At 29.7% G+C, this 22232-nt stretch overlaps 1 protein-coding gene across 1 annotated transcript; it reads left to right on the top strand.

The window, feature by feature from the left end:
- The first annotated feature begins 5802 nt into the window (after positions 1-5802).
- Positions 5803-21250, top strand: LOC139823238 (fatty acid synthase-like). The gene is given in 20 exon segments (XM_071795620.1): positions 5803-5897; positions 5994-6183; positions 6988-7259; positions 7496-7702; positions 7705-7732; positions 9079-9497; positions 9661-9758; positions 9994-10136; positions 10602-10762; positions 10961-11275; positions 11423-11944; positions 13300-13330; positions 13502-14529; positions 14610-14848; positions 15066-15756; positions 16301-17111; positions 19105-19568; positions 19711-19965; positions 20355-20606; positions 20706-21250. Coding segments are annotated over 20 exon segments (6279 nt in total). The 5' UTR covers positions 5803-5861; the 3' UTR covers positions 20823-21250.
- The last annotated feature ends 982 nt before the right edge of the window (positions 21251-22232 follow it).

Raw genomic sequence — 22232 nt, 5'->3', positions numbered from 1 at the left:
GGTAGGAAAAAAATAGACTACTAATCAACTTGATATTTTTATTACGCGATCGAGTTTAGTCTTCAAAAATAATCGTTTTGCAATTGATATGAACTGGGACATCTATTTACATTGTACAAGAACTGGGAAGACTTCAAACAGCGTTGATGGGAACCGCGGCTAATCGTTGTGATTAAAACTCCAATCAAGATAATCGCGTCTATCGTCGCAAATAAATACTTTTATTCATTTATAGAACGGCTCAATGAATCACTTCTGATTATTTCCAATGTTCTGCTTCGTTAATCGGAAAATGTGTAAATGATGAGATCGATGAGCTTGAGTGATTCGAAAGTATTGCCAAATAAACGACGAAAAGACATCAAATTAACTGTTACCGTGCATGACAAAAAAAGAAATCCATAAATTGTATATGTATAAACTACGTATTTGTAAACGAAAAAGATTGGAGAAATGCTTCCTACAAAACGTACGCGATACATTAGAAGCTTCGTTGACAGTTTTAGTGGATTAAAGCAGATCTTATGTGAAAGAAATCTGCCCGGACGCTGCGTATTAGGTTGGATTTTTAAATTTACACATATTCTTTGCAATTGGCGCAATTTAATTTAAAGATTTTACTTTTTTTTTAAATACATGTCACTTGAGTTAAATTAGGTAACATAATTTTGTGAAGGAGAAATAAAGCTACCACTTAGGTTAGATTTTTGAATTTACATTTTATTATCGATACTCATAGCTTACTATTTTTTTTACACATATTCAAACTTACTTACAATTTGATAGGGTCATAGCGTATGCCAAAAATAAGAAATAAACTGCTACTTAGCCACTCATGAGTGGTTATAATACTGAATGTATTCACTGAATGCATCTATTAACACCGTATGTACTTTTGCTTATTAACGGGAAATAAAATTTTATAAATTTGAGACTACCCTGGCGGAAATATTTCTACAAAATTTAAAAAACTATAAAATATAATTGTCAGAATCTATTAAATTCTACATGAATTTAAGAAGTACTACAAAATCCTACATGAAAATGCTAGAATTGGAACACTTTTGTAAATTTTTGTAGTATTCTACAAGTAAGCAGATGTTTTAATTTTTTAAGATTTTGTTTCTTCTTAAATTTTTAAAATTTGTAGATTTTTGTACTATTTTTTATAAATTGTAGTTTTTCATAAAATACTACTTACAATAATTTCTTGATTTGAGAACATTGTAATTTGTGGTACTATTTCGTAGATATTTCTACAAAAAAATAACCATTTCTACAAAAAATTAAATATTTCAACAAAAATGTACAAATTTCTATTTCTAGTTAAATTTTGTAGTTATTCATAGAAATTTTTTTCGCCAGGGTATACAATATGATTCTCGTATTCGAATCATCTAGATTCACAATTTTCAAATAGTTTGGATTCGAATCATATAAATTCGAATTTAAATGGTTCGCACCATCTCTACTATTTGCCTACATTAACGTCTACACTAGTCTACAGTATTTGATAAGTAAAGGTATCAGAAACGAGACACCCCTGGCGGAAGAAATTTCTATGAATAACTACAAAATTTAACTAGAAATAGAAATTTGTACATTTTTGTTAAAATATTTAATTTTTTTGTAGAAATATCTACGAAATAGTACCACAAATTACTAATGTTCTCAAATCAAGAAATTATTGCAAGTAGTATTTTATGAAAAACTACAATTTTATAAAAAATAATACAAAAATCTACAAATTTTAAAAATTTAAGAAGAAACAAAATTTTAAAAAATAAAAAATCTGCTTACTTGTAGAATAATAGAATTATTTATAAATGACTATAGAAATCTACCACAATTTACGTATCGTAAAACTATACAAATTAGAATCTAATCCAGTTTTTAGTTTCTCATAAAATACTACAATTTTGTATGAATAGTAACAAATACCGATTTGTTTGTACAGTTCAAAAATTTATTACAATTACTTATGGCTAATTAAAATTTGTAATTTTTAGTTAAATGTTACAAGTTTTTACACAAATCTTCCAAAAATCATCTATTATTAATAACTTCTTAATTCGCAGAAAACAAAATACTTATGTTTTTATTTTCGTATAGTCTGTTGTGAAGTCCAATAGAAAAATACATAAATGTACAATTTTTTACCTATATAAATTTCTGATTCGTGAATGATTGTAATTTTGCATACAATACTACAAGGTTCTACAGAAAACGACAAAATCCTTAAGCCTTTTACAACTCGTGAATTCATGAAAATCTACATAAATTTGCTTTTTTTAGATGTTTATAAGATACTACAATTTTACATAAAAATTAACAGACCTTCAACCAAACCTTCAACCTTTCCATGGAAAGTAAAAATTAATATATCAATTAAAAAAATTAAGTATCTTATGCAAATTTAAAAAAAAAAGAAAACTTAAAATAACATATAAGAAGTGCCGTTTTCGGTCGAAGCGGATCTTGATTCCTTAATAATATTTCACAATATCAATTATTATTAAATACCTACATGTTTCAGTTTTTTAAATTGGCACTGCGTGCCAATATAGATTTTGTCGGACTTAAAACGCAATTGTGTAAACTGAAACTAAAAATCCACTTAAACCGTTAGTTTTTAAACAGCATGCAGCTATTTGAAAATTGGTTGGGGTTACTGTGACCCTGTGTGACCACCGAAGGTTATCACATAATGGTTAAATCTATTTTGTGTAATGTCGCATGTACGCATTCATAAATATAAATAGTATCCGCTAAACTTTGCGCCAAATACGCAGAAAGAACGACTAACTGACTACGTCATTGCATAAACATCAAGACGTTACCAAAAGTTAATCTAAAATTTTTGCGAAACGAGTCTTCGAGTAAAATATTCGAGCAAAGTTGTCGGTTGCTAAATAAAATCGGTGCAATCTATCTCGAGATTTTTCGATTACGCAAAAAGTGATGATTTTTGCGTTCTAATTTCAATTTTAGTCATACGTTCGCACACATTTACAACAATTTTGTCTGTCAAAAGGCTTATAATATTTTATGAGCGATCAAACTTAAAATCTGTGTCCAGGCCCGGAGGAAGTCGTCACCAAACCACCGAGGCGGACTCATCACTGTGACGATTTTATCCCGTATCCCTTGGCGCTGCTAGACTTCAAAATTTAAACATTAAATTTTAAACATTGGTACTAAAATTTTTAATTAAATAAAAAAACAATAAACATAATTTAAGGAAGAATGCTACAGGAGTAAAAAAGCAGCGCCAAGTTTTTTTACAAGAAAAATTTATTTATTTTATTTTAATTAAATATTTTTATTTTGTACTGTTACTTCTTTAATTCTTTGTAATTAAAATGATTCTTTGTAATATTATAATTTTGTTAAGAAGAATTAAGAAGCTATTACCACTTGGGTTGTCATATAGAAAGACTCTTGAATAGGAACACAAAGATAGCACTTGAGTTTTATTTTTTAAAAGTAGTTGCACAACAATTATTTTTCAAAGCAATATACATATTCTCTTTGCAATTGGCGTAATTTATTAATTTAAAAATTTCACATCTTTTTTGAAATACATGTCACTTGAGTTAAGTTAGGTAACATAATTTTGTGAAGGAGAAATAAAGCTACCACTTAAGTTGGATTTTTGAATTTATACATATTCTTTGCAATTGGCGCAATTTAATTTAAAGATTTTACATTTTTTTTTTAAGTACATGTCACTTGAGTTAAATCTCTAAGCACACGCAGCACATATTATCCAAGTCCTCGTCGGAATCCGACCACTGCTGCTTTCTTGACTTTGATTTTCGCCCTTTGATTTTTGAAGCTTCCATAATATTGTACGGCCACGTCATCCAAGTGTGCACTTCATCATTATTCTTCAGTCAGTCGTTCAACGTAGTTCTCGGGACTCCAAATTGTTTTGTGGCTACTTTTGTCTTAATTTTATCTTTTTGATTACTTTTATTTTTTTTTTACCGTATATAAGAACTGCCTTCCTGAGTTGCTCCTTGTCGACGAAAGTCGTTGTGTGATGATACGTGCGTACCATTTTCTTGCAATTGAGAAATACAATAATGCATTTGCAACGAAAAATAGAGCGAAACCACCGGGATAAAATCGTCACAGTGATGAGTCCGCCTCGGTGGTTTGGTGACGACTTCCTCGGGCCTGGACACAGATTTTAAGTTTGATCGCTCATAAAATATTATAAGCCTTTTGACAGACAAAATTGTTGTAAATGTGTGCGAACGTATGACTAAAATTGAAATTAGAACGCAAAAATCATCACTTTTTGCGTAATCGAAAAATCTCGAGATAGATTGCACCGATTTTATTCAGCAACCGACAACTTTGCTCGAATATTTTACTCGAAAACTCGTTTCGCAAAAATTTTAGATTAACTTTTGGTAACGTCTTGATGTTTATGCAATGACGTAGTCAGTTAGTCGTTCTTTCTGCGTATTTGGCGCAAAGTTTAGCGGATACTATTTATATTTATGAATGCGTACATGCAACATTACACAAAATAGATTTAACCATGTGATAACCTTCGGTGGTCACACGGGGTCACAGTAACCCCAACCAATTTTCAAATAGCTGCATGCTGTTTAAAAACTAACGGTTTAAGTGGATAGCAAACAATTCTGGAATTAAATTTAAACATTGTAGAATGTATTTTCATTATAAAAAATTACAATAACTTTTTGAGTGGCATCATGTTCAAAAAAATCCTTTAAAAAATGTTCAAAAAAGAGGTATGATCACCGAGTGTTAAATCAGTGCACTTTTTTACATCACGCATGAATTATATGGATTTAAATAAAATTTAATTTTTTATATTATTCCTTTTATTACTATATACATATAAATATATAATATAAAAAATAATTTTGCCTCTTGTAAAAAAATCTGAACAAGGATATTCCAGCGTGTTCGGCCAGTACAAGACTGCATGCACAGTATACGGTGCACAATAATAATAATATATTCGTATTAAAATAAATGAATAAGTAATTGAGAACTCTTGGTAATGAAAATAACAAGTAACAAGTGAAAAGGTTGGTTTGAGAGTACAACGCCGTTAACAGTGCGTAAGTTAACATTATCTCAACCTTTAATAACTAATAAGCAGAGTTGGAAACTAATGTGTTACTTGTAGTGGCGGGGGATGGTCAGGTAAATGACGTGTGTAAAAATAAGTAAGAGTATGAAGGAGGATATGTATATAGGTGTATACAAGTATTGAATTGTCAATTTATAAGGAGACGCCGAGACCACAACGTTGATGACATCTTTTAAATCCAAATTACCGATTTCGACATATGTACTTAAAAAATCTCTCTTAATATTTAATGTAGAAAAAAATAAAGACACTTTTTGTCATCTCGCCGTCCCCATAATGCTTAATAAAGCAGTAATTATTGAGTAAAGTCAATTCAATCAGCACTGTCTTTTAGCCGGACATACATACATCAGTGAGCCGCGCACCCGTAGTGCGCTCACGCAGGCGCGACTTGGCAGAAGTTTCTCTGTGCCAAAGGAGAAATGCAAGAATAAAAAAAAAAATCGCTTTAGGGACGTTCTAAACTTCAATCAGCTTAACAAACAGTAATTTCTTGGTATACTGTTTCTGAATTTATTCTATTATTATACATATTCAGTATTGTGTCTATCTCAGTAATTTCCATGATTGTATGGTAATGAATGCATTAATTAATGTTGAAATGTTAGAAATTTCAATCGGCTGCTACATTGCTACATTAATATGTATGTACAGGAAATGTAAAACGTATAAATAGAGAGGATCGGAGATACGTGACTTAGTTGCGTTTTGACTTCACTCTTGAATGTTTCAATTGTCACGGTGCTTCCACTTCCTATTGGTACGTATATATAATTTTAAATTGTATTTAATTATTTTTTTTATTTTACATTTATATCTGTTTTCTCAAAAAATAAATAATAGCATTTTGTTGTAGAATTTGTCTATTTTGAAAATAGATACTATGAATCGACCGAACTCGTATAACAGCATCGATGCTGAAGAAGAAATTGTTATCTCCGGCATTGCTGGCCGATTTCCTAATAGCGACAATTTAAAAGAGTTTCAAGAAAATCTTTTTAACAAAGTTGATCTTGGTTCGAGCGATCATAGACGCTGGAATAATTGTAATAAATTTTTCTATTACTATTAAGCTATATATATTTTTAAAATTTTTAAAAATTTGTATTTTATAATAATTATAATTAAAGATTTGCAATATCTAATCCAAAAATTTTTAAAAACAATGTCAGAATCGAATAAACTGTGTGTTACATTATATATATATATCGGGAACTTTTTAGAAAATGTGTTTATATGCTCAGAACTATTCGAGAAATATTTTACATAAACCGGAACTGCGACATTTCGTACAGCATATCACTCTATTCTCTCTAAGTACGCGGCGCTTGGACGGTATTAATTTATAAAAAAGTTATACAACATTGCTAGTGTCGGAAACTCTTTAGAAAATGCTTCAGTATGTTCAGAACTATTCAAAAAATGTTTTATATAAACCGGAACTCCGAGATTTCGTCGGCATCTCACTTTATACGGAAAACTATAGCAGATAATTTTTTCAATGGACTTTTTTTTGGCAAAATGACCAGAATTATCGTTAAAAAGTATTAGGAACTATAAAACTCGAATGTATGCGAGAAGAACTCTTTTATTTTTGATCTGCTAGAAAATGATCTGCTACGGGAAGTTAGCAGATCATTTTTTCGATCGACTGTTTTTTTAAGTAAAATCACCAGAATTATTACTAAAAAGTATCAGGAACTATAGAACTCGATTGCATGCGACAAGAACTCCTTTTTATTTTTCATCTGCTGAAAAATGATATGCCAATTTCATCAACATCATTAATCCAAACACTTTTATGACCTCTTTTTTCTTGTTACTTATTAATATATTTATTTCTTATATAGCTTATTATAATAAGCATGCTATAGCATGCTATAGCATGCCTCATCGAATCGGTCAAGTCAACAATATCGAGAAATTTGATTCAGAATTTTTTAATATACCCGCTACGGAAGCTCATATAATGGAGCCTATGACTAGAATGTTACTCGAGCATACTTACGAAGCAATTATCGATGCGGGTGTAAACCCAAAAGAATTACGAGGAACAAAAACGAGTGTTCTTACAGCACTTTCTGTATCTGAGACTCGATCGTATTTTTCTAGTAAACCTGAGGTGTGATATATTTAATTAATATGTACAGCATAATTAATAGAAATTTATTTAAGAAAATAATAACCATATGTAAAATTCTTATTGCAAGCACAGAAATCTGTCCCCTTTTACTATGTAAAGTATAGAAAAATTATACAATATTTTTAAACAATTTAAAAAATAAATATTTAACTTATATCTTATTATTTATACATTTTAATATTTCAAATACATTCAGAACCATGTACTGTGATTAGCTTGCTAGATTATCTATGATTGGATGCAACGTTTCTTTCGTGGCAAACCAAATTTCTTATTGGCTCGGCGTTACTGGACAATCGCATAACATTGATAGTGCATGTAGTTCAAGTAACGTTGCTATAGTGAAAGCTTACAAGCTGATTCGGTCCGGAGAGTGCGACGCGGCCATTATCGCTTCCGCCAATCTATGCCTACATCCTCATTACATATACAATTTCAATTTTACCATCTAGGTATGTACTTATTATATCTTATTATATTTTATATTTGTATATTGTATGTTGGATCATAAGAAATTGATATATTTAGATACTTATTTATCTTATTTATTTTCATTTTTACGCGAATTTCAGATTTTTTTATTTTGGTAACCATGCATTATTGATCATACATGTATATTATGTCGTGTACTTATTACTAATATCTACGATATTTTTTTTTCATTTATGGTACAATATTTAACAAGAAAATATTTGTCTAATAAGATTAATTGTTTTTGTATCTGTTTTTAAACTCTATAACAAACATAATTATTGCTCATCTTTTCTCTTAAAAATATTATGCATTTGGATTTTGAGGTATTGTTATGTACAAACTCCGGGATTTCTTTTAATTTTTCTAGAACCGGGGAAAGAATAGAAAGTAAGGGCATATGGAAAAATGGTGCAATATGGTGAAAAATACAGTATATATCTCACAAGTATATGTCATAGACTAATTCTACATATGTATACCAACAACTGGAAGATTATTTTATTAAAGTTTTGCTTCACAACTTAATCGTAGAGTCCACAGATAATAAGATAAATAGTATTAAAATTAAAACCGAAATTGTTATTAGGAAAGTGCGACCAATGTTCATATTCCAGACAAAATAAGTTTATTCTTTATTTTTTTAGCCTAATAATATTTCTGTGTGTATTTATACATATATTTCCAACTTATTGTTAGTAAACTGCGCGCCGATCTTTTTTTAGACTTAGCTAGAATACAGCTTCCGTTGGAATATTAATATCCCCCTCCCTCATAAATTGATATCAATTTTACTTTGATGCTAATAAGCAGTTTACTAATTGTAAGTTGAAAATATGTATATAAATACACACAGAAATATTATTAGGCCACCCAGATCTAGCTTGGACCATAAATGGCAGTTTCTTCTACATTGCTTATTTAATTCTATTGCTTTTGTATCTACTTCTAAACTCTACAACTAACATTATTTTTGTGCATTTTTGTCTTTGAAGAAATTTGATATTTAATAAGCAAAACAGTATTAATTAAAAATGAAATATTAGAGGAAGCATAAATAATAAGGAAAACACATTGTCAAAATAAAATTATTTGCATTTTTGTTTTAATTAATAGTGTAAAATCGAAATAATTGATAATATTATAATTTCAATGTATGTCTTCAATACTTACTAAAATATACATGTTTATATTCGCGTCTTTCATTAAAATAAAATAAAATTTATTTTACTTATAACATTTATTTTGCCAGTGTTTATCCTGTATTTCTGCGTTTTGTAATAATATCAAAGAAATTTGTTTATTAGTATCAATTTATTTTTCTCAGGGGTTTTGTCTCCTAACGGTTACTGTAAACCCTTTGACGAGGAAAGCGCCGGATATATGCGTAGTGATACGGTCGCAGTAGTATATCTGCAAAAGGCAAAAAATGCAAGAAGAATATATGCGACCCTCGTACACGGTAAAATAAATTGCGATGGTTTTAAAGAAGAAGGTATTACCTTTCCATCGGTCGAAAAGCAAAAAATATTGTTGGACGAATTTTATAAGGAATGTGGGATCTCACCTAATGAGTTATCTTACGTGGAGGCTCATGCAACTGGTACTCTTGCCGGTGATTCCGTAGAAGTTATCTCTGTTGACCAGATTTTATGCTCTAAAAGAAACACTCCTTTATTGATGGGCTCGGTAAAATCGAATATTGGACATTCTGAAGTCGCCAGTGGCCTATGTCAAATCGCAAAGGTACATTTGTAATAAAATGATTTAACACTGACTTTGCTTAAAATGTGATTATAGCAATTTATATTTTTTTATATTGTTACAATTATAATACATATGTATATAATACATTTATATAAAATAATTACTATAATTATTGCTAATAAAAAGATGTGATTTCTTAAAGGTATTATTAGCGATGGAAACTGGTATAATTACGCCTACTATACACTTGAAACGTCCGTGAAAAGAGGTGACCTTCTATATTATCATTATAAATATGATGTAATAAAGATATAAATTCTGCATCTTTTGATCGATTCCGCACCTGCATTTAGTAACAATAATATTTATCTTATCCTTCTTGGAATAATTTTACATAAAAGACAAGATAATACTAATTAATTTTGCAATAAATGTTTTGCTAATAATATATTGAACAAAACACATTGACTTGTGCGGAATCGATCAACAGATGCAGAATTTATATCCTTACATCATATTCATAATGATAATATAGAATGTCATCAGGTTACAGAGGGTACTTGATAACTAAGTCTAAAATATCTCATAATACAATTATTAAAATAGAACATACTCCATATACGAAAAGACCGATTTGTTTTATATTTTCTGGACTAGGATCTCAATGGTTTGGAATGAGTAAGTAAATATATTATTGTAAAATACTTCAAATATACAAATTTTAACAATTCTTAAGAATATACATATAGCATATAAGAATATCAATAATCTTTCACAATTATTCAGAAAACACTATAATCATAATCTTAATATATTCTTAATATGTTTCCAACCCCATAATACTGCATAGACGTTTTATTTGTTGCTCCCTATTTATTAGGAATTTAATTTATAAAATCTAACTTCTAAATTTAATTTATAAAATTTTAGAATTTAAGTAAAATTGAATTCTAACAAAATATTCTATCGGAATAATAAATATTACAATATGGCGAACAGCTAGATTCTTTTCTTGCATATTCTTCCCGACTACATTCAATACTAAATGGCGTGTGTGTACGTGTGTGCGTGTGTAAATACGCAAATAATTTGATATACATATCTGTATATTAAAATTTAAAAACTTCTTTAAAATTTTAATAGGTCGCACTTTAATGAAATTCCCAGTGTTTGCCAAGGCAATCCAGAAATGTGATATTGTCCTAAGACCTTACGGAATATTACTTACAGATATTTTAACATATGATAATAAAAATATTTTTGATAATATCATTAATTTATTATTGGGTCTCGTTGGACTACAAGTAAGAAAAAATTTTTCTTTTTAACCATATAAATGTATTTTATATGTATATATATATATATATATATATATACATATATATATATATATATATATATATATATATACATATCATATATCAAAGACAATTAAATATTTACTTATAATTCTAATCTTTATTTAAACCAAATGGTAAAGTTTTTTTTTATATGTATTACAGATTGGATTGGTCGATCTTTTAACATCTATTGGTATCGTCTCCGATTTTATAATCGGTCATACCATTGGTGAACTAATTTGTGGATATGCCGATGGATCTTTAACGGCCGAAGAAACGATTCTGTTGGCATATTTCATCGGTTTAGCACTTCATGAGTCGAAAATAATTAACAGTTTTATGGCTGAAATTAATCTCGATTGTAAAACCTTAAAAGTCATATGTCCGGATATTGATATAGCTTGTTACAATAGTTCTTCTAGTTTTATTGTGAGCGGACCAACAAATTCTATAAAAGCATTCCTCACCAAACTGCAGGTATACTAATGCTTATAAACAACATAATATTATGTGCTTAGTTTTTTTAAATCGTTTTATTAAAGCAATAAAATTGTAAGCATTGTAATACTTATAATTTTATTAGACTAACCGAATGACTTTATTTATTTTCTTCAATACTTTTAGGCTGATAATATTTCTGTGAAAAGGATTCCTTGTGGTAATATACCTCTTCATAGTCGTTACATCAAACCTGATATAGTTAAGTCCGAAGAATACTTGAACCAAATATTACCACAAGAAGAGTTTCGCAGCTCAAAATGGCTAACAACAACCGTTCACGAGTATTCCAATACACTTCTGCCTTTATGTTCAAAATATTATACACATTATCTGTTATCCCCGGTGTTATTCGTAAACGCGATGCGTTCGATTCCAAAAAATGCAGTGACGATTGAGATATCTTCTCAGAATATTCTTCAACACATTTTAAACAACTATTTATGCTCTACAGTAACAAATGTAGCGTTGTATGAACGTACCGAGAATCATAGTGGTGAGATATTTTTAGAATCAATCGGGAAACTCTATAATGCAGGATTGCAGCCACAGATTGCAAATCTTTATCCGATAGAAAAACTTCCTGTAAGCCGCGGTACCTCAATGACTTCTCCTCTCATAAGGTATGCATATTTTGCGTTTATGTACAAATGAAAAATATCCGAATAACGGAAACTTTCATAAGCTTTACTTTAAAGCATTGAAATGAATTTATTAAAAGATTATATTTAACAAACAACATAATATTGAATTACATTTCTGGTTTTTTTTTCGAATAATGTAGATGAGAAATTTGTTTTTTATTGCTGCACTGAACTGTGAGTGCATTAGAACTTTACTTCTTGCTTTCGCCAAATTTTAAAAATTATACCTATCTATATTTTATTTTAAATGCAGAAAGCGTATATTTTTAGTTCAGCTATACAAAAACAGACTTAGTGCTTCAGGTGGAAAGTTGAAAATCCATGTGAAATTGTACAATAATAGTTCTCGTTTCGCGTTGCAATCAAATAATATGGAATAGATTACGCAGTGCGTAAAAAGTTGAAAACCTATGTAGAATTGCGGAATTATTGGAAAATTACGTTTTACTTATAAAACTTATTTTATTAATAATTTTTAAATAAATAATACACAGAGAAAAAGAATATTCTTGATTTGAAAATTTCTTTAGTTTCAACGTGGAAATCTTGAAATGAGATTATATGTATTGCGTTAAACTTATTTGAAGAATACTTGCTTGAAGAAAACTTGCTTGAATGAAGTCATTATATAGTGCAACCGAGAAAAAATGTAAAAATAAAAAGTTGAAATTCTTATAAGAAAATCTTGCTTATATATGAAACTTACAAGAATTATAAGAATTTCAACTTTTTATTTTAACATTTTTTTTTTGGTTGCACTATATAATGACTTTATTTAAGCAAGTATTCTTTAAGTAAGTTTGACGCAATATAATCTCATTTCAAGATTTCCACGTTGAAACTAAAGATATTTTCAAATCAAGAACATTTTTTTTTTCTGTGTAAGTGTTGATTTTATTCGGCGATTTTACTCTCTAAATCTTATAAAGTGGTTTTGCCTCTAATATGTTAGAGTTATTGCGATAGTCACTCCAAAAGAGAGGGTTGTCACTTTAATTGACATTAATTATAGCATATAGAAATATTGCATCATAAAAGTGGCCTAAATCTTAAAATCTAATACTCGCATGAGAAAATTAATTGTTTATGTAATAATATTACCTTCTTGAATCGAAAAAGTTAATTCAATCTCATTTCGTTGTGATAGTACTGTAGCACGAATAAAATTAACGTCTTCAAATACGATTGGTACATTAGTACACTCTTGTTTATTCAATGATGCCATCATCTCCCAGAGACAAAAAAGATATCCCATAGCCGGAAATAAAATTTTGTTATCTACGACATGGCCCATTAAATATATGAATGCCTCATCAGCTACATCAATATTGATAACCATTTCTCTTTTGAAAATTACAGCTAATTCAGGATTACCCAATTGAAGATAGACGTAAATAAATTAAAACTGATGACAGAAATCTGTCGTAGTCGTGGACGTAAAGTAAGGTAGAAAAAATCGTAAGTCGTGACCGGCTATTATGTTTCGTTCTCTGCCATTAGTCTAAGTAATACACAATGCGGCCAATTGCCTGACAAATCAATTTCTTTTGCTAAATTGCAGAATTCTCTGTTCGTCGTTACAAATCTTTAGACGTTATAATATCTGGAGGAATAGAAATTTGTGGCATTGTGGCTACACCTATACTTCGCCGACAAAAAACAGTATATGCCGTTCTTGAAGAATACAAATTTGTTGCTCATCGTGATTTAGAAACTATGTCGTTACAAGATACAATAAGAATGTCGACGCACATTGCACTCGAGTGTTGCAATATGATAAATGTTAAAATTATCGAATTTGTCGATGATAGTGACAAAGTGGCACCAAAAGATTTAAATTCTCCACTTGTTAGTGAAATTTTAAATGACTTGCCGCAAATTCAACATCACACGACCAAACTCGCGATGACACACGAAAAATTCCCAAAAATCTCTTTGCCCAACGATGTTTCTACCACGGAGATTACTAAGTTATCGAAAAACGAGAATTGTTTGATGATCATTGGTTTCGATATTTTGACAAAAAATAGCAAGAAATTATATGAACAGTTATTGCCTTTATTAATGCCGCAAGGTTTTATACTAACTCTGGAAAAATCTGGTGCGGTTTGCGATTATTCATGTCTGAAAACATATGAGTTGGATGTCATACTGGAGAAACAAATAAATGAAAAGACGCTTTTACTACTAAGAAAAATTCGAAGTATTGTGAAAAACCAGCGGATTGTACATGTGAACAATTATGAGTTTACGTGGGTAGATGAACTAAAGTCAATCATGAGTGTGCAAAACGAGACTGGTGTAGATACGGAGATAATACTTGTCTCGGAAGGAGACTTCGAATGCGGACTACTCGGTTTTATTAATTGTTTGCGAAAAGAACCAGGGGGCGAAATAATTAAAAGCGTATTTATTCAAGATAACAAAGCGCCCGGTTTTTCTTTGCAAGAACCATTGTACATGAAACAGTTGCAGTTGGATCTACCTATCAATGTTTTACGTTTCGGTAACGTTTGGGGATCCTACAGGCATTTTCCATTACCACCGTTGAAACCAAAACTCGTACCGAGTGCTTACGTTAAGCAGATGGTGCGTCGAGATGTTCTATTATAAATACTATAATAATAACTTTATAAGAAATAATAATAATTAATATTTATTCATAACAGGTACAAGGAGATCTGAGTACTATCTGCTGGGCACAGAGCAAAATGTCTCGCATGAATCATGAAGACCTCGTTGATGTAATTTATACATCTATTAATTTTAAAGATATTATGGTAACCACTGGTAGACTTAACCCTGAAACTAACGCACCGTTCAAACTCGGTAACGATTGTTTCATTGGCTTGGAATTTGTTGGTTTCAATACGCATAGGCAGAGAATAATGGGATTATGTTCACATGGGTAAAAAATAGACAATAAATACAGATGTGATAGAAAAAACTTTTTGCAATTGGCAGTATTAACTTCTATTTAATATTAATAATGTTTTAATTTAAGTAGCATTAATTTAAATTTAATATCAAATTAAAAGTACGTAATATGTACGTCATTTTAAATTAACGTTTAGATAAATTAACGTTTAGATAAATTAACACATTTCCAAAATTTTTATGTATAGAGGAATGACGAATAGTGTCGTGGCTGATAAATATCTTAGTTGGATTATACCTGATAAATGGACAATGGAAGACGCAGCGACGATTCCATGTGTGTACAGCACGTGCTACTATGCTTTATACATAAAGGGTAAAATGAAAAAAGGAGACAAAATCTTGATCCATTCGGGTACTGGTGTTGGTCAAGCTGCCATTCATCTTGCGCTTCACGAAGGTTGTGAAATTTTTACGACAGTTGGAACTGTCGAGAAACGGCAATTTATAAGAGAAACGTTTTCCTCTATCTCCGAAGATAATATCGGAAACTCTCGAGATACAAGCTTTGAACAAATGATTATGCAGCGTACAGGAGGTCGTGGAGTGGATATCGTATTGAATTCCTTAGCCGAAGAGAAATTGCAAGCATCTGTTCGCTGTTTAGCAAATGGTGGCCGTTTTCTGGAAATTGGAAAATTTGATATGGTGTCCAATAATTCTTTGGATATATCTATCTTTTCTAAAGGTGTCAGTTTTTACGGTATTTTATTAGATAAATTATTCTATTCAAACGCAGAACAAAAGTCAAGGTTGTGGAAAACAATAACAGAAGGTTTAAAAAACGGTGCAATTAAACCGCTGTGCAGAAGAGTCTTTGAAAGAAATGAAATAGAAGCTGCCTTTAGGTATATGGCTGCTGGAAAACATATTGGGAAGGTACACTTATTTCTTAATATATCTATATATATATATATATATATATATATATATATATATATATATAGATATATAGATATATACAACATATATATATATATAAGTGTGTAATTATGATATATATATATAAATATGTAATTATACAGAATATTTTATCATATATCAATTAAATTAAAAAGATTTCTTTGTTTCTATAATTAAAGCTCTAGTATACACTCTATACAGATAGTAACAAATGTAGGTTTAGTTAAATTACATTCAACGAAGAAATTTTTTGTAATATAAATAAATAATGATAATTATACTTTTTACTATTATTCAAGAATACATAAACATAGCTTTGTCCAGTCCTACTCCTAAATATTGTAGATAAATGTTATTCTTTGTAATAGTAAAATTAAATTATACAACGTAATGTTAAAATTAATAATAAAATTAATGATAAAATGTGAAACAATATCAATAATAAAATAAAACATAAAACCTTCGTTATTTATAATTTTTTACTTTATAGTAATAATGTATCTTAACTACTTGTTCGTAGATAATAATAAGAGTTCATAAAGAGGAAGAGCCTTTGGATGCTCCGCTACTCGCTCATCCACGATATCATTGTCTGGATTATAAATGCTACGTTATTTTGGGTGGACTAGGCGGTTTTGGTTTAGAGCTAGCAGATTGGTTGACGCTCCGAGGTGCAAAAAATCTGGTTTTGACATCACGAACCGGGATTAGAACAGGTTATCAGCAATCAAGAGTAAAGTTATGGCGATCTTACGGTGTGAATGTACAGATCGTTACTCACGAAGACTGTGAATCTATGTTGAAAATTGCTGAGGAAAAAGCACCAGTGGACGCTATATTTAATCTTGCAGTTGTTTTAAAAGATTGTACGTTCCAAAATCAATTACCACAAATGTTCGAGGATTCATTCAAATCAAAAGCATGGATGACGAAGAAAATGGATGAATTGTCGAGAACGATATGTCCACAACTTCGACATTTTGTCGTTTTTTCCTCCGTCTCATGTGGAAGAGGAAACGCAGGCCAAACGAATTATGGAATGGCTAATTCCGTAATGGAGAGAATCTGTGAGAAGAGGATGGAAGAAGGATTACACGGTTTAGCGATACAATGGGGTGCTGTTGGTGATGTTGGACTCGTGGCAGATATGCAAGAAGAAAATAAGGAATTGGTTATTGGAGGTACATTGCAACAACGAATATCTTCCTGTTTGGATACATTAGAAATATTCCTACTACAAGACCGCCCTATCGTAAGCAGTATGGTTGTTGCTGAAAAAGCAAAAATTGGCGGATCAATGAATATTTCTGAAACGGTTGCTCATATCATGGGTAAGCAATTTTATACAAAGCTAAGCAATAAAGAAAACTATATAAATATAATGCCATGTAAGAGAAGTGAAATCAAAATGTTATTTCAAATACAGTTATTCGAAAAAAAAAATTTTTGACATTTGGACTTTGCGTCGCAATATCTCCGCTCGTAGAGCACGTAGCGGAATATTGTAAGAGAAACTCCCCCGCCCCCCCTAATTGGACCCCAAGCTATCGATCAAGCCTATTTAGAACTTGATCCGTTCACTCGTTATCGAGATCTCAACATCTCGTATACTCGCAACCCGTCGCGTCGCGTAAAAGAGTTATGGTGCGGTCTCGCTTCGCGTGTACTTGGCGCGAGACACTACCGTGTCTCTTGATAAGGAGTATCTCAAAAAAATATAAATTTTTTTTTAATTAAATTTACAGGAATACTCTTATTGTTTTGAGAAACTATCTGTCACAATTGCAATAGACTTAACTTTTTAAATTTTAGGAAGTTCCTACGCGCTTTCCTCATTTAAATTTATTATATAACTTAGGTTTTAATCAAAATTTAAATTGCAATTAGTATTTAGAAAAAATAGGAGTTGTTTCTTCCTAAAATCTAGTCAGCAATGAGGTGGGATATCTGGAAAAAGGAAAAAAAGATTAAAGTTAAAAGCAAAAAAAAAAAGTAAAAATGATGCTTGCTCTTTTACTCAAACATATTCAATATAAATATATAGACTAATTAAATCACAAAATCCTTTATATTCTTTATTGTGCTATCAGTTATTAATTGATAAAATATGTATTAGGCATTTTATAAGTCGAGATATATTTGCACTTCATTTTTAGATTAAATCAATATAACGGCTTTAATATACACCAGTGAGTACTAGTGTGTTTAACTAACTTTATTATAGGTCCGATTTACGCCGCAGTTATAACATCGATGTTATAACTACTGACTAGTTATTACATCGATGTAATAATTTCGTCGTAAAAAAGCGTTTACACGGCATTTAACGGCAGTAGTTATAACATCGACGTAAATCGGACGTGTAAACGTTAGACAAATGATGAACACTGAAACATTTTTTAAACAAGTTTAAAGTCTATAAAAATTGTTACATTTTTTAATAGTTACATTAATTCTACAATTATTTTAAAAATATACGATACAAGAAAACTCTTTTTAATAAAAAATTCTAATTTTATTATTCTTACATTATTACAAAAATGATTTAAGACAATTTCCCTTAGGAATTTGTTGCTTCAAGCTTTCTGGAAAAAACAAAAAAGTTAAATTTTTCAATAAACTGATAACTTATTTAAGCTTCTACTGTCAAAGCGTTTTTATTAATAGAAACGTAGTTGATTAAAGAAAAATATAATCATCTTATTTGTTAAAAATCCTTTTTTAATGACATATACCTATAGATCCTCACTGTGTTTGTTAGTTTCGTTTCTTCATTGCTTGAAGACTATAAATTAAACTTTTCCTCGCTTATATCTCTTATATCTTTTCAAAATTCTTTTAACGTCTGACAACATTATATAGAAAACTTCTATAGAAAGCTAATAATTTAAAAAATTTCAAATAAAATGCATAATAATGTGTAGAGGAAAGTCCCCTATTATGAGATACCACATCTATTTTGCGTGATTGCCGGAAGTTTATGTGCAGAATTGAAAAATGTAATAGGCAAGTGCACGCACGATCGAATAATATGAATTTTCCACTAAATACATTTTACTCTAAGAGCAATAAGTTCATGATGGAACCAACGGATAGAACCTATTAGTTTAGCAGAAACTCTGCTATCGCATATTAGAAGCCTATCTCATAATAGGGGACTTTCCTCTACTAATTAAGAAATAATTAAAAATGTTCACAATTAAAGCATCTGTATTGAAATAGTGCATAAATATATAAAAAATGTAACAATTTTATTTCAGGAGATCAAATAGAGTAATATAAAATTGATTTAATTATATAATTCTTATTTTTATATCAAAATAGGATTGAAGAACATAAACGCAGTGCCACCCAATGTGCCACTGGCCGAAATGGGTATGGATTCGATGATGGCAGTAGAAATTAAGCAAACATTGGAAAGAGAATTTGATATTTTCTGGACAGCGCAAGACATTAGAACATTAAATTTTGCTAAACTTAGTCAAATGACAATTACAACCGAGCAAGGAAAGACACATAATACAAACAAAATTAATGAAAATTTTAACATGCTGTTTCGAAGAATGAAGGATTCAGATTTTGTTCCAGATATTCTTGTAGAACTTGCTACAAAAAAGGAAATTGGTAGGAACAATGTTTTTCTCTTACCAGGAATCGAAGGATATTCAAGTGTATATAAGTCTAGAGCATCAGAAATTAAATCTTCGGCAACGTGTTTGCAACATGGTCTACTTAATATTGCTGACGAAAGTCATTCAGTGATAAAGTCAGCCGCTTATTTGCTGCCTGTAAGAAGATTAACGTTACTTATAAAATATTTATTTAATTATTCTTAAATAAATGTATACATATATATATAAGTAATATCTAACAATTACAAGTTTTTCATATTATTATAGCTTACATATACATTTATATTTATTTTCTTAGCACTTATTGAAGAAAATGAAAGATCAAAGGGAATTTCTAATAGTGGGTTATTCGTTCGGATCCTTAATTGCCATCGAATTAGCAAGATTATTAGAAGCTAATAATTTCTCAGGACGACTAATACTAATAGATGGAGCTCCTGACCAAATGAAACTTTGGACTAATCAATATTTGGAGAGTACTTCGCCAGAAGAGTTACAAAACATGATCTTACTTGATTTATTGGAAATGTACACTACAATTAACAAGAAAACGGTTAGTAAATTATAAAAAACATTTTAATTTTTTACTGTAAAAATTATTTATGTAATTTTAATCTTATATAAATTTAAATAAAATGACAATATATGCATAAAATAACTTAAATAACTTATCGTAACATGAATATTCCTCGGGGATTTGTATTTAAATTTTAAAATAGTAAAACAAAATGTTTTGCATATTTGCATGTATATATATGTAGGTATGTGTTAAAATTAAATAATAATAATAGTTTTAGATATAAAGCACAATAAATGATTAATAAGATCGTATGATTAATAATAATAAATACGTCAAATCTTTCATTATATTACTAATGGAACGGCAAATGTTATTTTGGCATATTTATTATTATTAATCATACAAAATTTTCTTATTTACAGCTTACGTTAGAGTTGAATAAATGTAACACATGGGAAGAAAAATTAAAACTATTTCATGCTTACTTCCCAAACGAGGTAAATGTATTGACAACCGAAAATCAAAAACTTATGTATTTCACAGTTTACAATCATATAGTCGCTATACAGAATTATGATATTTCTTCATTACCTCGCCTTAAATCACCTATAACATTGCTAAAACCCACATTTACGAATGTCTCTGTTACTGAAGAGGATTATGGTCTACATAAGGTAAATAAATATCTAATTTGGATAGATATTTTTCAAATAAGACTATAAATTTTTAAAAATAACAAAAAGTTTTATAACAAAAATATAATTTATTTTTAGGTTACCGAAGGTAGAGTGCAAATTCATTATGTGGAAGGTAATCATATCACAATGATGGACAACAACAAAATCACATCAGCTATTAACGAAGAATGGATAGAGGATCTAAATCAATAAATGTATATACTTTATTAGGATGTAGTAACATAATATATTACGAACTGCTTTGCTGATTATTATTTCGAATCTGTTTATACTAATAGCGATACTAATAGCGACGAATACCCTGACAATAATTTTCACTCAAATCACCCCTTAGATCTTTTATCCCTAGACATATCAATTTCGGATGTGTATAACGAAATTTGTGAACTTCCATTGAGCTGTTCCGCGGGGATGGATGGCATTCCACCTCTATTACTAAAATCATGTATCTTTATCGCATCAAGATTTCTGTGGCTGATTTTATAATATGATGTATATTATCTTATAATATGATGTATATCTTATAATATGATGTATATTTCTGTGGCTGATCTTTAATATGATGTATAATTCCTGCAATATAGTTGGAATATTTCAATAAAGTTGCAATGTTGTTGGAATGTTCTGTATTATATAAGAACCCACTCGGCATGTTATGTTGCTGAAATATTGAAATATTTGGAAATGGTGCAGAAATATTTCGTTAACATTTTATTTGTAACTGTGCATCGGAAATATTTCAGAAATGTACCTGCATCATGTTTTTTATAATATTGCGTTAACAATATTTCTGAAATCTGTCAGAAAGTTGTTTACAATATTTGTAAGTTTCTTTAATATTGCAAAAAAATGTAGCAGATGCAATATTTCAGAAATATTTCTGGAACATTATAAAACTAATATTACGTTTGCATTGCACGAATAATATTTCTATAAAATATCAAACGCAACATTGCATTTAAAATATTTCTGAAAAATTTCTGAAAGATTGTGTAGGTAATAAAAAATTGAATTGCAGACAGTGAATTTCTACAATATTGCAAAAGAAATATTGTAGATGTAATAATTTAGAACATTTCTGATACACGATACAACTATTTTACATTTACATTGCACGCGTTATATTTTTGAATGTTTCACATACAACATTGCATTTGTAATATTTCCGAAAAGTTGCTGACAGACTTTAGAACTTATAAAAAATTAAATTTATTATTATATAATTATTGCATTTTTTCTTTTTTATTAAGAATTTTCTGATATTCCAAATTTTGTCATATGGCATTTTTAATATAAAATATAAAATACTTAATAATATTTAATATAAAATAATATTCGACGTTGACAGGCAAAAAAAATTTATTCGTATATCTGTATTGTTAATATTGTTATGCGATAGCTTTATGCTCATCAAAATAAGCAAGTATAAGAAAGAAAGAAGCGTCAGAGTCAGAGGATCACCACTACCCTGTTCAATCATCGATGTCAAGCAACAAGGTGCTGGTATACTATTTGGATGGGCGACCGGCTGAGGCGGACTTCGGACAAACGCGCGGCGGCTATACGCACATGGCTTAAGGTGATCCTAAAGCCGTGATCCTA

Source organism: Temnothorax longispinosus, chromosome 12 (genome assembly GCF_030848805.1).
Source record: "Temnothorax longispinosus isolate EJ_2023e chromosome 12, Tlon_JGU_v1, whole genome shotgun sequence".
NCBI lineage: Eukaryota > Metazoa > Arthropoda > Insecta > Hymenoptera > Formicidae > Temnothorax > Temnothorax longispinosus.
Note: the sequence above shows the minus strand (reverse complement) of the source record. Positions and strands in the feature narration are given on the sequence as shown.